We start from the raw sequence: 27,493 nt of genomic DNA on the forward strand, positions 1-27,493 counted from the left end.
CACAATGTCCCTGCCAACCCTGTGTGTCTCATTCAGACACCCTCACTCACACTGGGAGAAATGGGTAATTTAGTGGCTGCTGTGTGTGTGTGTGTGTGTGTGTGTGTGTGTGTGTGTGTGTGTCTGTCTGTTAACGCCTTGGTCAGCTGAAAGTAGGTGGTAGCAGCAGAGGCAGTGTTCCCTGGCCTCAGGGCGCTGAAGGGAAGGGCATGGCAGAAAATAGTTTGAGTGATGCCTCTGCCGTTTGAGTAATGAACAGTTCAGCTGGGTCAACCCATTACACCAAGCGCCGTTTAATTATTAATTACGCTCAATCTATAAGAGAAAGGACAAGTTCAGTATGTTTAATGTGTGTTTATGCTCCTTTTACTCTCCCCTCCCTCCTACCATTCTGCTATTAGCACGTGTCAGCGAGCTGCTCATGCAGAAAGGAGAGGTCTCTCTCTCTCTCTCACTCTCATCACACACACACACTTATTTGCAATTAACAAAATTACTTATTAATCACTCAAACAGATGAGGAAAGCACATTTAAATGTTACAGTTTTCAGTATTGATATTACGTTCACCTTCTGCTAGAGCTTGAAGGGAAATCGGGTGACTGCTCAATGTGTGGGCGTGACAATACCACTAAGACCATTTACAGTAATGAGAAAATCGGAAATAGTGATGTTAACAACATGCACACCGATACAGATGTCCGAAAAAATCCTCTGTTGCATCTACCATATAACGATATATTAGAATCTTCATAAAGCGCTCATTCACAATGACATACATTTTAAATTCTGCTGAAACAATAATTACCTCTTCAGAGTGACCAACAATATAAGGTGATGTTCCATTGATTTGCTCACCTCTCTGGATGTTTTATTGCTGCCCCATTTAGCTCCAGAGTTATTATTGCACCTAGTGGTCAAAAATGGCACTGCAACAAGCACTGATAGAAGCCCATGATCATTCATTTTGAGTTATTTAAAAAAAAAAAAATAAAAAATAATAAATAAATAAATAAATAAATAAATAATAATAATAATAAAACTTCCACTTCTTTTTTTCGGACTTTAACCTAATCAATCATTTGGTGCCCACAGCTATCTGTGGACTTGAACTTTTATGGACTTTTGTGGACGTCATTACATACAAAAATCAGCTGTGCCATGTACACGCTTGATAATTTACGAGTGATTGGGATTCATCGCCATACACGTGTAAATACAAAGAAAATCAGTTTCCAAAACTTTGCAAATCTGGCAGAAGTTTTTAGATCGACTTGGTTTGTGCAAAAACATTTACACACAACTTTACTAAAAGACTGATAAATGAGGCCCAGTGTATCTATTATATACAGAACCATTTTTATTGTAAGACATATTGGAAAACTGGGAGACTGAACGGGTTATAATGGACTGGATAATGTTCATATGTCAGAAAAATGTGCACTACAATGTCCTTCTGAATGAATCTCCCTTTTTCTTTTTCCTTTTTTTGGGATAGTTTCATGTCTTTTATGTGTTTTTTTAAGTTTTTTTTGCTGTAACCCTGCAACTCTGGTTAATGATATTAGATCTTCTGTGTGAGCCTGGCTGGAGACAGGAAACACACCTGCGGTATCAATACTGCTGAACAAACGTTTGTCTAAAACCACTGCTGCTGCTAGACTGCATGCTGGATGACTGTATGCTATTGATTCTCACCTGCCTATTATGTGGTTACTCTGACCTACCAAAATCTATGGTCACGAGATGCTGATGATGCAACATGATATGTGGAACACAGTCGTCTATGCCCTTACAAAAGTGTTCAAAAAAGATTTTAGCGCGATCCTATAGAACAATCAGCTTTTGATTGATCCTTACCGATTTTTATTAGTGCCACAAAGAAATGTTGTCATTTTGTGGAAGGATCTTTGTGACAGAAAATGATCTGTTTATATTGGTGGAGACACAACACTCTTCAGGGAAGCGTATTTGGTTCTTATAATGACATTGCTCAAAAGAACTTTTTCTTGCCAATTTCTTCTGTAAACTGACACAATTCTGAGCCACAAAGGAAGTAAAGAACGGTTACACTTTAGTTTTATCCATACAGCTAGCTTAGTGTTTTCATATCATTGGGGAATTCTATTTTATTTGTATAGCAATTTTAACATTAGACATTTGTTCCAAAGCAGCTTTACAGAAATCTGAGCCTCGATCTAGATCCCTAATAAGAAAGCCAGAGGTGACAGTGGCAAGGAAATCCTCATTGACAGGAACCAGACTATAATACCCATCCTTCTATCTAGATGAAGAGCTTTTTTTCATCACAGTAAACAGTCATGTAGTCAAAAAAACAAAGGTAAGAAACGTATTGAAAATATGTAGGAAATAGGAGTTAATCAACGTTGCAGTTTTTGGTAGGTGTCACCAAATGGCGGAAAACCTGGCCATAGTTCAGCGACTCTAGTTTTCCAAACAAGAACAAGCTCAGCTTCTGTAGCAGGCCCTCCGCTGTTGCTTATCCAAACACATGCATTTATGTAAATTATTTAGCTGAAGGCAGCTCATTGGATAAGAGACTAGCTACAAGGTTAGATACATTAGGTCAGAAAGAGAAGGGTTTTCACAGACTTTTATAGAGTTTTCATTTTACCCTCTCTGGGTAATGTTTAAAGACAACTGGATAGAGAAGTATGCATTTATTCTCTGCTTCAAGTTCAAAACTGATGTGTCTCATCTGTTCAGAGTCTGTGGTGCTAGTCTAAATCGGTAATGTGAAGCACCACTATGAATCAAAACAAACACTTTGAATTGTTATATGGATAGCTATAAAGTAATCAGTAATGGATAAGAATTAAAAGGTAACTATTGTCACCATTCACTCATGTTAGCGGCAAGGAAAACAAAGAATTTTATGTAACTGGACTTGTTCCCTGCACTTACAAGCAGATACCATGAAATACTGATATTGTGTTAGGACAGCTATCATACCAGGAATTTCTGTATTGTTCCAGCCCTAGTTTAGAGTTTATTTTAGTAATCTGTAAATCTCAGTCAAAGCTGGTAGGAATAAATGAAGGACATTATAAGCGTGAGTCCCTCTCACTCCATTCTATTCATGCTTATGTACCTCATATTAAATGCCTTCTATTCATATCAATATATTCATATACATTTACTTATCCTATGTTATATTTTTATTTGCTTGTTTTTGCTTAGTTTGACTCACTCAGCTGAGTGAAATATAGAGCAGAGTGTGTGTCCAGTGCAGAGTTTATATATGCACCTCGTCCCTCACCTCAGCTAGCACAGAGAGGAATGGGTGAGGAAGTGTGTCAAGGTCTCGGGTGGGTGTATTTTAGTGACTAGCGCAGGTCAAGGTTAATGCAACACCACCCAGCCTCTGTGCTCTGAAGCCTGGTCATGCTACATTACCCCAGCAAAGTGAGCGTGTGTGAGTGCGTGTGTGTGTGTGAGCGAGTCATGGTTTAAAATAGGAGAGGGGACAGATCAAGCAAAAGAGACAGAGAAACAGAAAAACTGTGTGAAAATACGACAAAGAAACAGTCCAAAGTTTAAACCAGCCCCATCACTTTCCTAAGTACAGCTTAAAGGCTAACCGAGGGTCAGGCAACCCATCCCAGCGTACTAAGCTCCTCCAGCCTCTGGCTTTAGCTAAAGCACCTTGCTTCATTAGGAAACAAAACAGCAGCTTTCTGCCCCATTAGCCACGGCTTTAGGAGCTCGGGCACATCAGACACGGACTCACCTCATCAACGATGCACTGCAATAACTGGAGAGGCTGTGGAGGAGGAGGAGGAGGAGACGAGGAGATTAGAGCACACGCAATCTCTTTACAGTGAGCAGGAAATGAAATCAGTAATGCAGCAAAACAGGTAGCGATTCAGATTAATCAAATGCACTCAGACACAGAAAAAGTCATTGGATCCAAAACGCTCTATTATTTCTAATGGCCTCTCATCGGAATGCGGCGCTGTTAAGTGCCGGCGTATTGTTTTATTGTATTAACTTTAGAGGCAAGCGGCCAAGCGATGCGACTATCAAAAGAAGTAAAGAAGGGCTTGCTTTCATTTCTGAAAAGAAAAAAAAAACTCATCAGATACTTACCATTAAGGAACCTTGGTTTTTCTGAATCTGCAGAAAGAGAAACAAAGAGAGAGGAGATTAAAAATAAAAGCTAGAGACAGCATGAAGGAGGCAAGGCGATGTGTAATTAGCATGTTATAATCACAAACGTCGCAGTAGGACCCGTTTATGATCACTAGGGGAAAAGCGAGCAAAAGCCCGGTGGCCACGAACGGGCACATCGTGTTAACGGCATTTGCATAATGAAAATACACAAAGTGCTAATAGCCTGATCTTCATTTAGCGCGGCCCGGCTCCACAGCACGAGTCGATCCTCTTGCTGCCTCCAGGTTGAACAGAGACGCTGGGTCGGAAAAGTGGATGCATGATGTGCATCTTAAACAGGAGAGGTGTCTTGGGCATAACTGTCGCACATATTTGCGACAGATCAGCTGTCAGATGAGTTGACACACAAGACGTCTTGTCTATTCTCTTTATAACTGCTTACTTACTGTACTACAGTCATTATGATAATGTTACTATACAACATGCAGTATCCCAACAGTATAATAGCATAACAACACAATCACACAGACTATAATAGGTACGCTAGCAACTAATTCAAATTCAAGTTGTTACAGAAAATTAGAGTCTTCTCTCTAACTGTATAATCTGCTTACAGTACAGAGGACGAGGCAGTGAGATGATGGGCTTTTGTCTGATCAGGGTCATTGAGCACCAGCTGCCTGCATCATTCTCACGCATTCAGCAGTTGAGCTGAAACTGCACTTTTCGTTGTCGCAGGAGGCTGCCGCTCTCCTGATCCGCTCAGGCCTCATCGTCCTGCCATCATCGCACTGCTGAAATGAACGGCTCCTGGTGTGGAGTTCTGCAGGTGTACACGCTTTCAATTACACAATGCTCTGCACTTTTTAAATAATCCAAGAGTCAGCATACAGGCACCACCGATAACTTAACGCCATCAATCCAGAAGTAAAATCTGGTACTAAATCCAAATAACAATTAATGATATGGCTATGGAGAAGTTTTGCAGCCAGGAGTCCAGATTTGTTTTATGAACATAATCCAACTATTTAAATATTAGGCTCATTATTTAAATGTGTACAATAATTTAATTATTTAAATGTGTACAATAATTTTTATTTAATTTGGTTATATTAGTTAGCTTTTATATCATGACCACTCACAATAACACATCAGAATTAAAATTAAAACTACAGAATTGAAGTTGTTATTAAATTCAAGTTATTAATGCTGTTATTTTTGGCTTAGTTAGGTATGGATTAAACCCCTCGGGTTCACCCGATCAGTTTAACAGGCTAATATAATAACTATAATAATTTAATATAATAATGTAATAGTGGGTTGCGATTTTCACCACTGTGAAAATTCCCTCACCCCATGATTATACTTCACAAACACCTCAGGGTCCCTGGACCCCAATGTGATTTCCATGGTTTCTTGTTTTTTTTTATCATGGTAAGCCATTTTTCTTGGCCTGTTCCAAAAATCTGATCGAGAAAATATCTTTTGTAGTTAATCAACATTCTTTTTAAAACTATATCCAACATTTTGTCTTAATCAGCATTTCAGTGAGTTCATTTTCAAAGAGATGATTATAATGATAAGTTTATAATGATAATTTATAATGATAAGATTACACAAGGCAGAAATGCGATAAAGTCCAGCAGCTTAGCTTTAACCAAATTAAAACCAATGTGAGCTGGGGACAGTGAGACTGAGGATGCTTTGTTTTTCACTTATGTAAAACATTCATTCATTCATTCATTCATTCATCTTCAGTAAGCACTTTATGCTGCTCAGGGTCAGGGTGCAGGGCATTGTGCACATAGACATCCACATCTAGGGGCAATCTAGCATAGCCAATCCACCTACCAGCAGGTTTTGGGCAAGTGGGAAGAAACCACAGAACCCAGAAGAAAAAAAATGCAGACATGTGAAGCATTCCTATAAAATTCCTATTAAACGATTCGTTGAAATGGAGTTCACACTGGGAACTTCAGTGAGATGTAGTGCGCTGTAATATCCAGATTATGTACTATAACCGTCGAAAAAAAAAAAATCAGCGGTCGCAGCGTGCTCTATGGAGCGGAAAGTACAGAGCCATCAGAGGGCACTAGCAATTTTATGAATAGCCAATATTACACAGTAATTTGTCATTTCCATAAAATGTAGAACATTTGAAGGTTGATTTGATGTTACCACAAAATTCAGGTACCAGATAGTCATGTAGATGATGTATAAGTGCAGAATGGACTGCCTATTGCACAATTTGAAACAGAAGTGTGGCTTCCTTGAGTCCCAGCATTTCATTAATAAAAATTATGGCCTTGTTCACACTTTTGGAAATGAGGACAAGAAGAAATGGAAGGAGAGACCACAGGATTCCCTTCCACTTTCCCACAGAGGATTTGCTTCCATTTTCGAAGATTCACCAGGTAAATGTTATTCACGTTTAGTCTAACAGCTATTTTAGACTTAAACTTGAAAGTTTCTTAAGTTTTAACTATTTAACCTTTTAATTATCTGAAATGAAAGTTGACTTTTATAGGTAAGAACTGCAAAACTGAAATTATTTCACATCCATGACAGAACAGTAACGTGGAAAACAAATGTCCAACATGATTTTGACCACTTAAATAAAACCATTTAAACATTTCCTATTAATTCAAGCCTCAAATCAAAGCTCGAGCAAAAAGCAATTTCATACAGTATGTTTGGATGAATATGAAAAGAAAAAAAAAACAGATCCAAAACAGAAACAGCCGGAGAACACAAAAGGCAACAACAAATCAATCAGAGGAAAAAGCGCCGGCGGCTGTATACACATGCCAGCGAGTCTGCAGTCTTCAAAGATTCTCCGAGCGAGCCATCGAGAGACGCCATTAACTCCTGACAAAGAATGCAAATTAATCTCAACATGGGGTGAGACGGAATTAAAGAGTCTTTTATAATCAATGACAAGACAGGATAACGTGCACACATTTGCAGGAATACAGACACACACGTGCAACACAAACTGTTCACACCAAGTTAGGGTTTTGAGTTTACAGTGTGAACTCTCGTGTCCTTTTAGAGAATCGCAGCAGGCAAAGGAGCATTACATGGGTGACTGTTTGCATACATGAGGGTGTGTGTGTGTGTGTGTGTGAGAGAGAGAGAGAGAGTGAGAACACACAGATGCATGGCTTGCTGTAAATGACAGGCCAAGCCTGAGGTAGTGTGTGTGTGTGTGTGTGTGTGTGTGTGCATGCACACTGGGCTCTGTGTGTGCCTGTGATGCCTGTAGGTGAAGAGTCTGCAGCACCATATGGAGCTGTGAAAATTAACATCAAGAGCAAAAACGCAGAGGCAGCAGGAGGTCCTGTCTTTCCCTTCACTCACTCTCTCCTCCTCTCCCTTTCCATTCTTGACCCTTTTCTTCTCACCAAATGAAATTTAGAGATGTAAAGAGAGAAGGGGGGCAATGAGAGAGAAAAAGAAAGAAAGAAAAGGATATTAGAGGAAGAGGGTGAGTAATAAATTAATGGGGTGTAAAAACACGACGAGCTTCAGTGTAGTGCCCGTGGCACTGTTTGCCAAGAACGGAAAAGTTCCTACAGATTTAAATCACCATTTCTCTAATCAAACTGTGGATGACGCTGCCCAATGACTGCGCAATGCACTACAATTCTGCTGACATGACACAGAGGTCTGAAGACACACACACACACACACACACAAATCTGCTTAAGATGAATCAGGCCCTTAAAAATCCACTTTTCCTTTTCTTTTAATATTCTCTCTACATCAAGATTTTTAATTTAAAAAAAATAATAAAACAGTTACTGGATCTATAACTGCATTAATTTAGCTGGATCTAAAATACCAGCTTGAGTCAGAGGAAAGTAGGTGAAATGTGGCTGATGGTACAAAGAGATTATTATTGTGCGTTTGTGTGTGCATGAACTATTTTATGTAATAGCACTTGTCGTATTAACATGACAATAGACCCTGATAGAGAGCAGTGAAAAACACTTACAAATGTGATGTGCCTCAGGCAGTAAGCTTGGGCAACACACACTTTCTCTCTCACACACATGTTCAAAAAGGCCTAAATGCGGACACACTATCCTTACTGACCAAACAAAAGCACAAACTTCTTAAATCTCCTACTCATGTGTATAGCTAATGTATGTACTCTGCCTACATAAATAAACACATGTACTTTAATACTCAAGGTCTTGGCACTAGATGTAGCCGCTGAGTGTTTCTTCCTGTTTTCCATGAGCTGCCCTGAGTGGCTGCTCTGGTTTAATATGCTAATTAACCCAACAGGCATGCTGGGAGTAATTTATTGAGCATTAGTCAACATTTCCCTCATTAAAGAGCCCCTACACACTTTCGGTGTGCTTCAAAAAGGCAGCTTTAGTGTGTGTGACTACACACTTTCATATAACGATTCAAAGATCCTGTAAAGCCTTTATCTACTATTGAGTAATAATATCAAACTTTCAGCAATTCTCCAGCTATGGTTCTGATTGATAGTTATTAATCCCCTGGGGGATTTATATATATTTACACATATATTTTCTCCATCTGTGACCAAACTACGGCTTTCCCCTCTCCCCTGTCACTCAGAGAACCCCTAGCCAATCACAGGCGTCTTTTAACCCGTCCAACTACAGTCACTGAAAAGATGTAGAGGACTTGTGTTAAGGAAAGAATGTGTGAAGTCCTGACTTCTCCAGATTGGTAGCTGTCCCACAATGTATCAGAGTGCAATCATAAGTGGAAATTGGCTAGGATGATATTGGAAGGATACAAACATAAAACATAAAAAAAATTACACTCTAAAGTCGACTATGTGTATCCTAAATAAGAAAAAATCCTGATTATAATCCGGGGTCATGGTTTTAACTGCAGGTTAACAGAGAGGAAAACTACTGCTTGCAATTGGTGTGATGTAAGAAATCACTGGCTCATCAGGACTGGAAACAGAAAACTGGATCATGGCTAAAAAGAAGGTTATTCAGCCCAAGGCCATAACCAGGATCAAAATTTTAGTACACTGAAGATATATGTCAAAAACAGGAAAATTTACAATACATTACAGATTTTTCAAAAATTTGCTTTCCTATTTCTAAAAACAAAGCAGTAAAAAATAAAGGAGCATATCGTTTCAGAGATCCTTTGCAAGAATATACTATTTATTGTTCACACGCTGAAAATTTTAATCAGCCTCAAAAATGAAATGCATCACTATTTCTGATTTTCTTTTTCACTCATCATTGAAATGACTACAGATTTTAATGATAAGTTAAAAAATCATTGATCAATGGTTTATGTAATATACCAAGTTTTACCTTCATAGCATGTATACTTTTATTATAGAGTTATTAAAGGAAAAGGGTTTAAAAAAGGGGGCACGGCACGTCATAAAGTGTGTCTGGGCCGAATTTAAAATGGCTGCCATTTCATAACGAGTGAGAGTTGACTCAAAAAACTTGGGTGTTTTTGTTCTCATAACAGATGGCGGAAAAAAAATAAATAAATGAAATCCGGTTTCACTCCACGGTTGATTTGATGTGGAATCACCCCCTTGCATATTTTGTAAACTGGTTTCATATTAAAGAACAATAGAGATCATATTATTAATAAATCATCAATTTGATCTAGTTATTGAAAATGATAGAACTAAGATGTTCGTTAGAATATTATACTTGTTATTTATATTATATTAACACAGTTAAAATTAACAAGCTATTGTAGGAAATTACATTATGTACAGTAATTATTAAGAATGAGTTGCAGCTTTACATCCCCAAGCGCCTGGTGGTTACCGTAAAACCCAATATATAAGCACTACTGAAAAAAAACGCTGTCTGGAAATCACTGTCATCGTACTGATTCACAGGCAGGATTTATCTATGTATAGACATATATTATTACAGATTATTGCATGTGTCTGTAAGGAAAAACACAGAGCATGAAGAAACTCACCTGGGGATAGGGGAAATGGCCAAGAGCCAGCTGTAAAAGGTAAAAAACAACAACAATGAGGCAATTAATGCAAATCAAGTTGAGTAGATAGTGACCAACACTGATGCACAAACAGACGCACTCATCCTCACACTTACCGTCTACCAGAAATCTCTGATAAAAGTCGGTTAAAAACTTACTTACCTCAAATAATACCCAAAATGCTGTTTAAATCCCTCTGCTCCCAAATCCATTTATCGCAAACAGCAAGTGAAGTGTACAGCAACTTGTACACTTTACCCTACAGCTTGTGTTTCAACAATACTGTTCAAAAGGCTTAATGTGCCACTCACTGAGAGACTGAGGCATCCACTGGATTAAGAAAAAAAAGGTTTCAGGACAAACTGGAGTGCAACACGCCTAAACACTCCGAGTGGTGGACTTTATTTTATTCCTTCCCAAACACTGAATGCCAGTAAAACAGCAAAATAGACAGAGAAATGGAAAAGGAAGGGAGAAATAGGTGAAAGTCTGGTTAAATAAATAACCTGTAATGTGGTGATGCTTCAAAAGTCTACATGAAGCATTTTGTCTTAATTAAACAGGACTTAACAGTTTAATCAGATTATATTCACATTTCATCTCTGACCTGAATTAGCATAAGAACTTGTTGGCTCCAGTTGCAAGATTAATATTATTAAACAGTGAAGTTCATTGGCTAATTCTTCCTGACTGTGAGGCATGAAGTAGCACAACTGACCTCACCGACCAGGACATCATCAACAAAAAGCCCAGTCAATAAATTTGACAAATGTCTTTTTTCCCTACTCCAAATCAATAACTGTTATAATTGTTAAGATATTCAACAGTATTGACAAATACAGGAAGCCTATTTGTCACAACCACTGAGAGTTGCTGACAAAAACAAATTAAAAATCAATAGAGCTGATGTAAACTACTAGCACGGCAAATTTACTACAGGAATTTAAACGGTAGCCTGTTCGTTTGAAGGAATGCACTCTGACATACATGTACACCATGTTACAGTCTCAAATAAATTCAGAAAATCATGAAAACAACTGCTCAAGTGACTGCAAAGCGAAGTGGAGAAACAGAGGTATATAGAACACAGTGCACTAATTATGTGCCAGGTGATCAATACAGTTTTAAATACGCAGCTTTCCTCAAATACTATCTCAAAATCTATTGCACACATGGGCGCGCACACACACACACACTCTCACACACACTATAGATCCATTTTTCTGTTTTGAATTTTAAATAGTTATGCACATCTGCAATCAATGGGTGTGTGAGGGCTCCAGTGGTGTTAAAGGTGGAAAAGAAAGACAGAAGGAGACAATGAGTGAAAAGAGAAACTGTGTGCATGCATGCGTGCATGCATGTGTGTGTGTTTGTGTGTGTGTGTGCATAGGTCTTTACTGCAGTCAGTGGGAGATTCTGAGTGTGATCCATGCATAGCTTTAGGGCAACATCTGTTTGGACAGGCTGCCTGCAGGGACTATTAATATCTCTTAGCTAACACACACACACACACCATCCAAACACACCAAAGTTCATAGCCGCAATGAATTGTAACACATGCTCACACACACACAAAACAATCTTGAGCTTAACCATGCTGACACACACACACCACAGATGTTTCTATTGTGTAAACTGCCTCAAGTGTGTGTTTGGTGCTTGTATTAAAAGCTTCATGCTTTGAATAGGGATGAGAAAAATAATCAAATTGTAAAAACGTCATGTTTCTCACTTTAAAAAGGGTCTGCAGCCATGCAATGCTGTGTCAGGAATAACACCAGATGGATCGGGCCGTTATAGGAAAATAATCCACGCCGGGGTGGTGTGATAAGTCCTGATGTGCAGCAGAGAATTACTGGATTATTTTTGCATAAAAAAAGCACAGGCCAGACTGTGTTATTCCGCTTACACCACAGCAATTTGCCAACAATGCCAATTTTTTATTTATTAATAAATGACATGTCATGCTTTGTAACAGCCTATAGTTACATGCTGTGGAACGTTTAGAACAATCATTCCTGGCATCATTTATGTTACAGCAGCTATAAACAGTCATTCTCTTACCAGCCTCTGCTTTTATCTCTCTTGTTACAGAGAAAATGGAAAGTGTAAACACCTCTGTCCTGAAGACTCTGAAGTCAGAAAACTTACTGACTGTTACAAAGTGCTGACACCTGAGACTCCTTCCATAAATGTTAAATAAACCTATGATGTCCTTCATCATATCAAAGTTTTTTTTCCTTTGTTAAATAACAACACACTTTAAAAATATCTGTTTATGTTTAGGCTTAGATTACGTGGAGCGTCTGCCATACGAGAACAAACTGTTACTATAGAAATGATAATGTATTCGAACATGCGCATAAAAACTAAACCTTTTCGTTTATGTTACAGCCAGGACTACTCTCAGAGCCGTGCGGTCACAGGAAATTAACCCACACCACCAGATTCGAGAAAATCATTGTAAAACACTTACAGGCTTAAAACATTACCAATAAATATTTTAACTGAAAAATAAATGGTATGAACTAGAGCCATCAAATTTCTTTTTCTAAAAGTTGCATTATATTTTTATTCGTATTATTGCCACCATCCTAAACAAGGAAATTTATGTAGAGGGAATATCATAATTTTTATTTGATTTTATTTATCAACCGACAACAATTTTTCTCACACATATTCAAGTACACTTTATATTATGAGGTTACCAGGGATCCAACTAAAGATTTGCCATCTAACTTAACTTCATTCATGAATAATTTGCACCGCTGAGCAGAATCCCAAATGGCTTCTTATTCACTATGTGCACTATGTAGGGTGTAAAATAATGGCATTGTAGATCAGCTTCAGCTAACAGCATGACTCCAGTGAGGTCTGTTAGAAATTGCTCTACTTACATGCAATATCACCTTTAGCACACAGTTTGGGTTTATATATATATATATATATATGTGTGTGTGTGTGTGTGTGTGTGTGTATGTAAAAGCCACATACAGGAAATGTGTATTTCAGCAGACCTCCAGTAGACGAGGAGACTACTACAGAATGTGGGATATTAAACAAATGCCTTCAATGTGAATCAAATTCTGAGATCAGCAGAGAGCATGAGCTGTGTTGTGAACTACATATAGTGTCCAAAAAAAAAAAGTGAAGGCTTTACCTCCATGAAAGAAATTCCTAAACTCCATACATCTGAATGAATTCCATATTGTTCCCCTGATATTCGCTCTGGCTGCAAAACACAGACATGCACATAATATATTAGAACAAAATGATTGGTTGTTTTTTTAGGTACACTAACCATACAGGTGACTGTAATGCATCTGTTGCTATGTAGTTTATTAGGCCCACTCTACTCCGTTCATCAGTGGAGGACTAACAAGCTAAGCCTAATAAAGTAGCCCAATAATGTACAATGTTTAAAATCTCCAACATTGTCGCTGCACCTGATACGAACATTCCAGGGTCATACACACTACCATGTCGGTGTCACCACTGTATGGAGTATGGTCTACTGCTCAGGTTCTTGTGGAGGTCCAGGACAAATCGTGCACAGTAGGGGTGTAAAACAACAACAGTATCTGTATCTAAATCTGTTTAGTGCTCCAAATGTCCATATTTGTATTTGTATTTAAAGCAGAAGTGGGCACGGCCTTAACCAGAAGGCTTCTTGTTTGGGATTTTTTTTTTTTTAATTAATTGGAAATATCAGCATTGTCAGCATAGTCTGTTAATTCTGGCACTGACAGTTCCTTAACCTCAGCTACATCACCCGAGTTCATAATTGGTTGGAGCCTAATTTAACTGGATGGACTAGTAGCTTAATTTAACTGGCTAGATTTAAAACAACATGACCTGTAGCAGGCAGTTACTAAGGATGAATGAATGAGCAGTGTAAATGCATGGCGTACTAATGAAGCTGGTCTTTGTTTGTCTCTCGAGCTTTATATCTGATTGCTCACTTGTGCAGTTCCCTCTTAGGAGGGGGTGTACACTGAAGGTGTATATCCATTGCATGTTGTACGATGAGTGAGCATTTTATATAAAATTCCTTGCAGTTCTGCAATACAGAGCTCTCAGTGGCCTTTTACACTCTAATATGCCATATTGACCTAATTACAGATAGAACAGCTGCAACCTGCATAGACTCCATTACTGAACACTGTGTGTCAGACCGCGGGGAGAACAACTGAGAGAGGACATGATATCATTTAATTTACAAATCATATCCTCTATTCCACACACGCACCCCGCTGGGTTGCAAATAAAGAGCAGTGGGAGAATAATGTCTGTGGCTAGCATCAGTGTTTAACATCAGTGACCCTTGTGAAAGCTGGGAACCGCTGAAACCCTTTTAAATAAAAGTTTATATATGAGGTGACTTAGCATCACTGACATTATTGCAACTCAATTACAGTATCTAGATTTACAAAGTTCAACGCTGCTATGAGAATAAAGAGATTCCACAAAAGTCACAGGTATAAAGGACGGCTCTTTGTAGACTATGAATGCTTGAACTGCCCATTTCATCTCTCAAGGTCCTCATTTGAAGTCCAGTGTGGGTAAAACTCGCCGATTTGAGATTATATCTACGGGAATCATTTAAGGCTGACTCTACTGAATGGCTTGCTTACAAGGTTATACTTGTAAGCATGAAAGAAGACTCAATTTTTCTACTTTATGAAAGAAGACTCAATTCTTCATTGTGAGCTCACTTACCGCCATATATGCGTTGGTTCCGACGTAGGTTTTAGCAATAGAGTTTACCAGCTGCAGAGAAGAGCAGAAACACAGCAATTTTTACAAAGATGATATAACTCAGCCAAAAACTCAGGCCCATGGTTTTTCTTATAATGGAATATTAAAGGCAAGAGGTAACAACTGGAAGCTGATCTAGAACCCACTCTATGGAGAAAAGTCATGGCTTTACGATATTGTGCGTGTGTAGATAAAATAGATGAGAGCAAACACAATGAGTATTTCACCATTGCCTGGTATCTGTGTGTGTGTGTGTGTGTGTGTGTGTGTGTGTGTGTGTGTGTGTGTGAGAGAGAGAGAGAGAGAGAGAGAGAGAGAGAGAGAGAGAGCACGTGACGGAAAAGGAAACCTAACACACTGAAGCGTTATATGTACGATTATAGGAAGAGTGGTGCACGTGTGCAGACACACACACACGTATGCACACAACACCTCAACTGTAGGTCCGGCGCACGCTGTATGAATACTAATTAAAGGCGGAGTGTGTGGGTTTAATTGTTACACTCGTGTCTGTGTGTATTAGAGATGGGGGAAAAGATGCCGTTATTGTCACCACACACACGCTGACACTAAATTTAAAAGCACCCCTGGTCAGTGTGGTAATTAGAGAGCTGAGAGACACATGAGTGATGAAGATGGGGTTAGAGAGTGAAGAGACTGATCCCCAGTGGGAACACAGGACTGACAGGCAACAATGAAAGAAGAGAATGAAGAGATCACGCCTGATAGGACAATGCATATCTGATTGGAACATGCCTGCAAATAGGCTTTCGCTTTCACACTCTCTCTCTCTCACACATACGCACTCGCACACGCACAAAGACACATTACAAACAACAGGACGTACTTGCGTGCTGACTCCAAAGTCACACAGTTTTACTTGGCCCCTTGTGTTCACGAGCATGTTGGAAGGCTTCACATCTGCACAGAAGCCAGACACTGTCTTTTACTCACTTTATTTGACTTTTTTTTTAAATAATGAACCACATTCACAAAAAAAAAACACAAAAAATTAACCATTTTCAGTCAGTTTGGTCATTTGAAATGTCTAGTAGTAAGGTGACTGGCCTAGGGATATTTAGGGATATAGGGATGTGCATAGATATCTGAATCCTCTGAAATCCTCTGATCCTCTGAAATCACTACTAAGTTATTCATTATGCATAACGTCCATACAAAAATCAGTGAAAAAATCTGAAAAAGAAAAGCCTCATCTGGAAATAATTTGATGCAGAGAGCAGCGCTTTCACGGTGTGCACTGGGACTGCGAGCGTTCTTATACTCTCATGTGGGCCGGAGCGGGCTGCCAGATATAAAGCTCACGGGACGAAGAGGTAATACGTTTTCCAATAATGTGCAGTATAATTCCATTACAAGTCTTAAACTGCAACAGGGTATCTCAGGTTTGCCAATTAAACCCATTTTACACCAGAAGCAACAACTTAACTGATCCAAAATGCTTTCTACACTAGTCACTGCTTTCACATTTATTTCTGTTACTAGTTTAATAAATATACCATGTGAATAGCTGCACTGACAGATTAATATAAACCTTCATTGCCAATGTGATCACATAAAGTTTATTAATCCTACACTATGTGGCAGTTAGAAATTTTTAGGAAGTTTGAATTTTAACCAATGTCAGAGCCCGCGCTGCAGCAGCAGGGCTACAGGCTGAAATATTGTGCTGCCATTCAGTAAAGACGACATCATTTAGTAAAGCTTTTGCTCAGCATTTAATAGTTCTGTTCATTACTTCTCAATATTGCGTCTGTCAAATACAAACACATGCGCCATCATCAAAAGGAAAGTTTAATTGCAGTGGAAAAATGATATGACTTTAAATATGCTTCAACTCTTAAAAATATAAGAATAGTAAAATATTAAAATTTGAGAAGACTCTCAAAACCACAATCCCAGCTGCGTTGATCAACTACTACTAGAAAACACAAACGATCTACGGATTATTAGTAGAGCTGGAGCTCTTTGGCTCACCTCGATGCAAAATCTTCAGGCTCCACAAATACGTCAGTCCTTTCACCACCTAGACAAGCATTTAGATCCACAATTACAGCATATTTTTTAAACTTTATAAAAAAAAGGTTTCCTTTTAGACTGATCAAAGTATAAAAATAATTTTAAGAAACAGCAGAAACTGAAAATCTCATTGGAAAATCAGAGTGAACATATGACAGGCAGGTTATCGTGTCACAAGACTTAACAGCCTATCAAGTTCCTTTATGCAAATTCAAGCCATGAAACTATTAATAATGAATACAGCAGTTTACCAAGAAAAGAGGCTGTGGCACATACAGAGTTAGGGAGCGGCCAGAAGTTCCAGAGAGCATTAATGATAATAATAAATAAGAGACTCACTGCCACAGCAATCCGGCCCAGGACATGCTCTGGAATCCTCCTGTAAACATCCAGAGACCCACCTACACACAGAATGTAATAATAATTTACTCAGTTAGAAGCAACAATATACCTAATCGAAGAGCTGCATCTCGTCAATGTACACACACTCTAACAAATGATTAAATAAAACTTACCATCCATAAATTCAGTGCATATAGATATTCGGTTCTCCACAAAGAAAGCACTGTAGAACTTTATGATGTATGGTGAGTCGCACTGAAAACCAAATAAATAATGAATCAAACGAGATGAAACCCTAATGAATAGACATTGAAGAATTGTACAAAGCTTACATCACAGAATCTGAGAAAGAGAAATATATACAGTCCCCTTTGAAATGGCAATGCTAATTCTTTTGCTTTTGCTTCATTTCCTGATATTTACATCTAGATGTGTTAAATGACTTAGAACACGGCATTTTTTGTTTGAACCCATCCATTTTTCAAGTGATAAAAAATATTTTGGATATTGGATTTTGGAATATACTGGACTGACAAGTGTTTCTTGTTGCCTAGGTGTTCCCTGTTAGATTCATTGTTAATACAATTAATAGCTCTGAATGGTGTGAGCCATGGGTCTTACCTGTGAAGACTGCATTTGTTGTTAAAAAGAATAAACCAACATGAAGACCAGAGAGATATCTATGGGAAAATCGATCAGAACCACTGCATAAGCACTGGGCATAGCCAATACAACAATTTGGAATGTCCTGAAAAAGAAACTAACTACTGGTGTACTAACAACCAGACATCGAACAGGAAAACAGCAGCAGTTGAGACACTGTGAATAAAACCCCAAAAACAGTCAGTGACATCAACAACCTTCACAGGGCAGGGGTGAAGGTATCACAATCCACCGTTTGAAGAAGACTTCAAGAGCAGAAATATAAAGGCCATACCACAAGATTCAAGCCACTCATCAGCAGTAAGAATCGGAAGGCCAGATAGGAATTCAAAAAGAAATACATAGATAAGCCACAAAAGTTCTGGTATCAAGATTAATCTCTACCAAAGTGATGGAAAAACCAAAGTGTGGAGACAGAAAGGATCTGCTCATGATTCAAAACATACAAGCTCATCAGTCAAGCATAGTGGAGGTAGTGTCATGGCTTGGGCTTGCATGGCTGCTTCAGGAACGAGCTCACTAATATTTATTGATGATATAACCCATGATGGTAGCAGCAGAATGAATTCAGAAGTCTACAGAAACATTCTGTCTTCCAATTTACAGAGAAATGCATCCAATCTAATTGGGAGTAACTTCATCATGCAGTAAAACAATGACTCAAATCTGCCAACACAACAAAGAACTTCATCAGTGGAAAAAAAGTGGAAGGTTTTAGACTGGCCAAGTCAATCCCCAGACGATAACTCAATTTAACATGCACTTCAATTCTCATTCACTTCCTGGAGAGGAGACTGAAGGAAGAAACCCCCCAAAATGAACAAAACTGAAAGAGGCTGCAATACAAGCCTGGAAAAGCATCACAAAAGATGAATGGAACAGTTGGTGTTGTCAGTGGATCACCAGCTTGATGCAGTTATTGCAGGGCAAGGAATATGCAAGCAAATATTAAGTGTTATTTACTTTAAGACTATCTCTTCCTATACTTTTGCTCACCTAAAAATTGGGTGGTCTGCCACTAAAGATGCCATGTTCTAAGATGTAAACACATCTAGATGAAAATATCAGGAAATGAAAGCTGAAATTCATATTCCATCATCTCATATTCATCTTTTGATCTCAAACCAAAATGTCTTCAGTGTATAGCAAAAACAAAAGAATTGGTCTTGCTGTTTCAATACTTTGGAGGGGACTGTTTGTGTGTGTGTGTGTGTGTGTGTGTGTGTGTGTGTGTGTGTGTGCGTGCGTGTGCGTGTGTGTGTGTGTGTGTGTGTGTGTGTGTGTGTGTGTGTATATGATAGAGAAAAAATGGGTCTGACCTTGTAAAGGATCTCCAACTCAGACATGATCTGTTTCTGCAGTTCCACTGTGATATCAAGAGGAATGACCTACAATACACATAATACATCGGCTTCTTTAAAAAAATCTTTAAAAATCTTAAACACAGACAGTCTGGAAATAAAATGTGAAATGCCACAGCTGAATAGTCTGTAGTTTAACACCAATACTGAAGTGTATCTATTGGTTGCTATCTCTCCCACTCTATCACTTTCTCGCTCCCTCTTCCTTGGCTCAACAGAGTGGAAAAACACATGTAATGTAGCCTCAGATTAGCTAAAATGCTTCTTTAGTTAAGGTTAGATCAGCATCCTCCCATTGAAATAATTGATTACAGGTAAGGCAGTAAGGCTGAGGCCGTGCCGTTACCCCTCAGTGGAGAGAGATCGTTTACGGCAGCTAGGCGTGCCCGCTTCACCAGCACACAGCACAGCAGAGAACTGGGCCATGCCGGCCAAAGATCAGAGTACACGCCGAAAGAGGAGAGATGGAACATAGCAGGAAAAGAGCAGATGGGGGGGAAGAGGGACAGAAAAAACAGAAAATCAGACAGAGAAACAGACACAGAGAGACAGACAGAGAGAGTGTGAGACAGAGAGAGGATAAACAGAGACAGAGGGACACAGGTAGAAGGAGAGAGAGAGATAGGCAGACACAGAGAGACACACAGAAAGACAGGGAGACAGAGACAGACAGACAGATGCAGAGAGAGAGAGATAGATAGATAGATAGATAGATAGATAGATAGGTAGATAGATAGATAGATAGATAGATAGACAGATAGAAGGAGAAAGAGAGGGACAGACAAAAAGTCAGACAGACAGACAGACACAGAGAGTGGGAGACTGACAGAAAGAAAGACAGACAACAGAAAGACAAACACGGAGAGACAGAGAAAAAGAAAGACAGACAGAGACAGACAGTACGAGAGAGGAAAAGAAACATAGAGACAAAGAGAAAGACAGAGAAATAGACAGCCAGAGAGAGAGAGAGAGAGAGAGAGAGAGAGAGAACAAGCATGCGAGAGAGAGACACAGAGACACACAGAGACACAGACAGATAGGCAGAGAAACAGACAGAGGCAGAGACAGAAAGAGAGACAGAGTGGAAAGTGCAGAGAGTGAGAAAGTAAAGAAGGTGTGAGACAGTCGGGGTCACAGGGCCTTCAGTAAGCTTAACTTCAGCTGTCGAGTGATGGACTGCTACATTTACTCCTCCTGCCCTCCAATTAGTATGCCACTATTAACACCAGGTTAACAGTCATTTATCATTATCTGCCATGGATAACTCTATAAACACACACACACACATACACACGCAGGGCAAATTAAACACCCACTCTTGAACCACTTCTCCCTCCTTGTTACAAGAGCTCATACACATCTTTAGGATAAAGTGTAGATGCCTCCTCTTACCTTCACTGCTAGAACCCTCTTCCCCAGGAGATGGTACGCTCTGTTAGAAAGGGAGAGAGTCACAGTTTTTACACTGATCTGTTCGACAGCTAATTCATCAATACAGTCGCATATAGTAACTGCACATAGCTAGAAGTTAGTCAATCCTGTATCCAGATAAATTTGATTTTTATTTTTTTAATTTACTGCTTTTTATTATTTTGAATGCCTACATGTATAAAATAATCTAGGTGAAACTGTCAAGAACTCAAGAACGTATCTAACATGTTTATGTGTACTCGGATAATAATCTGATAACTCGGAGGTTATACGAGTCAGTCAGTAATACACGAGATACACACTTCTACCTTATGAGACAGATTAACAACATAGCGATTACTTCATTATGCTGCTTGCTCACAGATTATTCTGAGCACCAGAAAAGGAGAGCGCTTGGCTTAGCATGACACAAAGACACATAAGTACGGTGACACTATGTAAGAACGAGCTGGATTGAGAAGGAATACAAAATTGTGATCAACAGGTGTGTGTTAGAGAAAGAGAACAAAGATAGACGTATAGACAGACATGTTTATGTGTGCAGGTGAAAGTAAAGAACACAAAGTAACAGACTGTGTGTACATATTCTGTCCATCGTCTCTTCTTTCCTCTCTGATGCAGTTAGCAGACGCTTGCACACGTATGCGATTATGTGAGTGATTAATGTGGAAAAGATGGCTGATCTAGGTTCTGCCCCAGACACCTCGTAAATGCCACAGCCCTTTAATTAATGACACTTCTATGTGACGGGCCGGCTAACGTGCCTCATTTAGACCAGGGACATTCAATCCAGCTTGACCCGTCAGCGCAGAGTGGGTAGACGTTACCTTGAAAGACTCCACCACATCTTCAGGTGTGCACTCATGAACTTGTTTATTGGGGACACATGCCATTTGAATGTTATGATAGAGCCAATTCCAGGAAATTACATTCATCTATATCCAAATGCAGACAAGCCAAATCCCAACTGATGTCTGAAACCATCATGCAGAAAAAGTATTCTTTATAATTTGTAATCCATCTATAATTGTGTAAAGCATCTTGACATACTTTCCCTTCTAGGTGCAATTAAATGTAGTTTAATGAAGGTACTGCTGCTTAAATTTGGCAAGAGTTAACAAATATGGGAAGTATTCCAGGAGTGAAGGAAATACACTGAATTAGTAAATAGGAAGTGACGTGGCTAGAATTGTTTATGCATATTAAAGCTGAAATATAGTCACGTCCTTATTCCAAACGACATTCCACAAGAGGAAGTCACATCACAGCTTACCAACGTACATAGTTATTCTTCAATAGTTAACATATAACAAGATTTCGCTTGCTTGCTCTAGATCTAGTCTCTGTCCTTGACCTTTATCAGGCACCGAATAGGATGAATGATTGAAGGCTGACAGGTCCGAGGTCAGGGTAATGTAACCGTAGCGACAGTTGGGAACTGCTCCTGACCGCCGTAAACGTGTCTCTATACCATGTGTTATTTAAACTTCAGAGCCTGCTGTAATGAAAGCTCCGTCATGTACTATTCATGGGCCTCTCAATGGCAACCATCCGAACACACACACAGGTTTGTGTTACAGAATGCACCAGACCATACACTCTCTCCATCTCTGACTCCCTCACTCACCTGAGATGACCCATGGCCAGCTGTTGACCTCAGCCAGAGAGAGAGAGAGAGGGGTGGCACAGAGTAGAAGGAGGGACAGAGGGCATGATGATGAGGTAAGAATGAGGTCATAGTCTCAATTTTTCAATACACACAGATAGATCACGTAACACTGACTGGTTTGTTATTCATGGTAACAAATAGTTAAATTAGAACTTCCATCCATCCATTTTCGGTACCGCTTATCCTACACAGGGTCGCGGGGAACCTGGAGCCTATCCCAGGGCACAAGGACTTGGGGCATAAGGCGGGGGACACCATGGTCAGGGTGCCAACCCATTGCAGACAGAGAAACAGACACAGCGAGACAGACAGAGAGAGTGGGAGACAAAGAGAGAGAGGATAAACAAAGACAGAGAGACACAGGTAGAAAGAGATAGAGAGACAGGCAGACACAGAGAGACACACAAAAGAGGGACAGACAAAAAGAGGGACAGACAGAAAGACAGACAGGGAGAGAGAGTCAGACAGAATGACAGAGAGAGAGACAGACAGAGAGAAGGAGAAAGAGAGGGACAGACAAAAAGTCAGACAGACAGACAGACACAGAGAGTGGGAAACCGACAGACAAACACAGAGAGACAGAGAAAAAGAAGGACAGACAGAGACAGACAGATAGACAGAGACAGACAGTAAGAGGGGACTTGGGGCACAAGGCGGGGGACACCAACCCATTGCAGGGCACAATCGCACACACACTCACACACCCATTCACACACTACGGACAATTTAGAGATGCCACTCAGCCTACAAAGCATGTCTTTGTACTGGCGGAGGAAACCCCCGAAGCACGGGGAGAACATGGAAACTCTGCGCACTCAGGGCGGAGGCAAGAAATGAGCGTCCCAGAGGTGTGAGGAAAACGTGCTAACCACTAAGCCACTGTGCCTCCCAGTTGATTGGAAATATTATATCTAACTTCCTTTCCTGTGTTATATAAATTTTCATTTTTCCTTAAACTTGGCATAATTTTCACTTTTTTTTTCTATATCTCAACTCTCTCTCTCTCTCTTAGACTATGAGGGTTATTGCCATGACAGAGATTGATTCAATTGATGATTCATTTGTTTTAAATTTGATTCAGATGCAATTCTTTTTAAATTAAGAATCATTTCAATACATCAAACAGTGATTCAACAGAGGAATTAATGTTTCCAAATATTATAATGCATTAAAAGCATTTCTAAAACATAATTTAGTTTTTTTTTAGAGCATATTTGTGCATTACTAATGCCATGCCTTTTAGTATTTAAAATTGGTTTCTGACCAATGCAACCAATTTCGATTTATATTATTTCTTCATATAATTAAGAAAATGTTATAATAACATATACAATAATATAATGTTATAAACCCAACCACACCTCAGCCTTACAATCTTTTGATTTTGCTTTTCCAGGAAAAAGAATAAAAGAATATAAAAAACAAAAGAAGAATTTCTTCTGAGGGCTACCAAACTGCCCCATATCATTTTATTATAACTATAAAACACCATACACACACAATCCTGGCTGTAATGACTCATTTGAAACGACCTACAAACAACAGACTAATGAACAAATGAGAACTCCTAAAAGGTCTTTAATGCACATTTTTAGTGCATGGTTCAGTTTAGACAGGAATGGCTTCTCTTTTTTTTTTTTTTTTTTAAACCACGAGAGTCCACAGGATTCAGAACACTTAGGCTTTACTGTCCTATAAAGTGGAGCTCACAACGGGCTGAGATCACAGCACAGTCTGGACCACGGCAATAAACCACAGGGTGCGTATTGATCTATTACTGGATCAACACCGCAGAACAATAACCCTGTATTGCCATCTAATCGTCAGTGGCCACTGCTCATAAACAGGATCTGGGGTTTAAAGGCCAAGGCCGAGATCATGGCCCATTCACACATCATTGCTGGGTTGCCAGGTACTCAGGGCTATTCAGCAGCGGCTATTTAAGTGACTTTCAGACTGGCCAACTCACACACTGAGGCTGGCTAGGACATATGATAAAATGCAAAGTAAGGTAGTTCACGGCCGTTTTCCAAATGTAGTTTCAAACACCCTGGAGGCGAAGCCGGATTGTCTTATTTTTGTAAACGTGTGGGTGTAAGCAAGAGGCATGCTCTGACACATAATAACAGTACACCTGGAAGCACAGCAGGTTAGGTGAACACATTTATTTTTTAAGGAAAGCAATTTAAGCTAATACCCCAGGCACTGTAGTGTAGCGTAGTGTGATGGTTACAGAAGTGTTTATTTTACATAGCGCAGACAGAGTGTATATGTGTGTAGTAAAGGTGACCAAGGACAGCGGTGTAGATAGATGGCTACATGGCCTTGTTATTCCCATGACACAAACTGAATTACATTGTCAAATTTCAGTCAACAGATGAAATACAAACCAAACATATTTACATTTGCCCTCAAACAGCCAAAACACAACCTGTGAGAATATCCATATTGATGTGCATGTAAATACAATGGATATGAACAGACGCCTATGTGTAAAACAACCCACGGTCAATCTTTACATACTGAAAACAAATCCGGTTCTTAAGAAACTTCCGTCCTGGAGCTGAAGTTGGCTCAGCACGCTAATCAGAAGGTCCACATTAAAATAGGTCAAGAAATACCAGCTTTCTCATCTTAATAACCTATATGATTGTATTGAGAAAAAAGAAAAAAAAAAAAAAAAACAGTGTTCCGTATTTTCTGGCATGGGGACAATAATGGGGTGGACGGATTTTCTGCGTAGCTCAGGTTGCAGCATCGGCTTTTCTTTAAATAAATAAATATGAATCCAACTGGAACATTTTCCACCATCTTTCTCATCTATTGGCATGTCGTTATATAATCTCTCACCAGGGACTGACTTTGAATACCACAATCAAACAAACCATTTTCCCCATCTTACTATATAGCATCCATCTTATTTTATACATTCAAATATTACAGAGTCTACATTAATTATTTTCATTTTATTCCAATCAAATGAGTGAATGATGAATGGTCATATCTATATTATCTACACTATCCATCATAAAGAACCTAAATTAGTTCAGGTTCTCAATCTCAAAGTATTTCAGCTGATAGCAGATAGCAGTGAATAGGTGTCTTGCCATGTTATCCGTTGGTAGCAATAGATCATACGGGTAATAGAAACCCGGCTTCACAGGAGTCAAACTGAATCAATTTCATTCCTTAGCGCCAAAAATCGATATTACCCGCATTTGGCAACCTTCACTTTATAAAATAAATAATCATCCCAGCCCCAGCTGCCTGTCACAGGCTTTGAGCAGGCTGAGTGGACACTGGACTATTGAGTGAGTGTGGAGTGTAGGGAAGATGAGAAAACATAACTAAGCAAGATACAGTACATGTCCTTTTGCTTCAATTGCAATGTGTTCATAGTGGCTTCATTCAACAGTAATGAAATGGAATGGCCAGTGAAGAAATAAGTGCATTATGAGACCAATTAATATTCAAGGTAAAAAAGAGGTGAAGAGCACTCACTTGTATACGGTTCCCCCATTTCCATGGCCAAGCTGCTCCTGGTACTGGATGTCTTGTTCATTTATCTTAAAGATTAAAAAAAGAGAGAGAGGAGGAATGAAAGATAGATACAGAAAGGAGAAAGGACACACAGCCATAAAATAGAAAGATGTCACTAGGGAACAGAAATATTTGGGGGAGGAAAAATGCAACCGCAGGCCATAAACAACGGGTTCGGCTCTCGGGTCATTTCAAGAGGAACAGCAGAGCGGGAGCAGGATCAATAACGACATTTGCTGTCCAATTTAGAAAAGGACAAGTTTGGGGGTGGGAGAGATGGCAACTCTAACGACCATTTGTTTACCTGTGCTGTCTTGCTTAACTCTGACAAAGGCTGTCAAAACATGTATAAAACAGTTTGGCCCCCTGCTGACATGGTGGGCTACAGGGAGAAGTTTGTCCTCTACTAGCAAGATACACAGACTGACCTCCTTCCACTCCAACACACACATAAAATGTGAACCATCTCCTTGAACCAACACAGATTTCTGGAATATATCTGAACATGGTAAAGTTGTGGCTGTGTACCTATAAAGAATATAAAATAATTTAAGTCTATATTAAGAATTTGAATGCTAATCATTCACACAAGTAACGAACCAAGGTCTGGTCAATGTTCATTTAAGCTTAGTAAGAAAACCACGGCACAGGTTGTTTCACAGCTGAAATGATCACAAGTACACCAGTTCAGTGCTGTGGGAAGACATGGCTGGCCTGTTCAGTGTCTGGTTATTGGTATACCAGTGGTTCCTTTCTTTATCAGGACACTCCAAATTGTTGTATTGGCTATGCCCAATGCTTGATTTTCCCTCTTTTCTCAGCTTTGCAGCTAGACATCTCTCTGGTCTTCATGTTGGTTTATCCTTTTTTAACAACAAATGCAGTCTGAAGCAGGCATTCAGAGCTATTAAATGTTTAAACAGTTATCCTAACAGGGCAGCCCTGCACAACAAGAAACACCTGCCAGCCATATATTCCAATATTTTTGATAGCTTGTAAATGGGTGGGTTCAAACAAAAGGTGCCATGTTGTCTAACACATCTAGATGTAAATATCAGGAATTGAAAGCCGAAAATCTGATCTATATCTCATATTCAGGGTGGGGACTGTATGTATATAAATGCATACATCCCATTAAGTGATGTTTGAGCTGATTGTCTGATCAGGGTGACAGCATGTCAATAACCACTGATAGTGTGAAACAAGTATTTTCCCCACACAGCTGAGGCCAAAACTAAGTTAATGCCCTACTGTCAAGCCTCATTTTAACTGGGAAATATGGCACTGACTCCAGTGAAGGTCCATTGATTAGGGAGGGGTGTGTGTGTGTGTGTGTGTGTGTGTGTGTGTGTGGTACTAGAGGCCACAGCTCCTCTGCTTGTGCTTGTTACAGGTGTCACATGGGGCCTGATTCGCTTAATTGTCTATCTGACACTGGCATCTCCACACTGACATTGCTGTGTTGCTGGAGAGAGGAGAAGCTCAGACCAGTGGAATATAGATAATACAGATAACAGTCAGTCAAGACAAAGATCTCAAATGGACCATGGAGAAAAGGGACGTGAACTGCTTTTCAA

The 27,493-nt window shown here is 39.4% G+C and overlaps 1 protein-coding gene across 1 annotated transcript in view; it reads right to left on the reverse strand.

Moving 5' to 3' along the window:
* Positions 1–27,493, reverse strand: part of map2k5 (mitogen-activated protein kinase kinase 5) — a 58,443-nt gene that overhangs the window by 16,474 nt on the left and 14,476 nt on the right. Inside the window, exons 8-19 of the mRNA XM_026937557.3 lie at positions 25,878–25,942; positions 20,669–20,708; positions 19,235–19,303; positions 17,426–17,507; positions 17,250–17,311; positions 16,869–16,917; positions 15,721–15,794; positions 14,835–14,885; positions 13,276–13,347; positions 10,092–10,121; positions 4,110–4,136; positions 3,751–3,783 (exon numbers count right to left, since the gene is read on the reverse strand). Coding sequence (XP_026793358.1) covers positions 3,751–3,783; positions 4,110–4,136; positions 10,092–10,121; positions 13,276–13,347; positions 14,835–14,885; positions 15,721–15,794; positions 16,869–16,917; positions 17,250–17,311; positions 17,426–17,507; positions 19,235–19,303; positions 20,669–20,708; positions 25,878–25,942 — 654 coding nt within the window. The remainder of the gene's footprint in view (positions 1–3,750; positions 3,784–4,109; positions 4,137–10,091; positions 10,122–13,275; positions 13,348–14,834; positions 14,886–15,720; positions 15,795–16,868; positions 16,918–17,249; positions 17,312–17,425; positions 17,508–19,234; positions 19,304–20,668; positions 20,709–25,877; positions 25,943–27,493) is intronic.

The sequence above is a fragment of the Pangasianodon hypophthalmus genome, chromosome 25 (genome assembly GCF_027358585.1).
Source record: "Pangasianodon hypophthalmus isolate fPanHyp1 chromosome 25, fPanHyp1.pri, whole genome shotgun sequence".
Taxonomy (NCBI): domain Eukaryota; kingdom Metazoa; phylum Chordata; class Actinopteri; order Siluriformes; family Pangasiidae; genus Pangasianodon; species Pangasianodon hypophthalmus.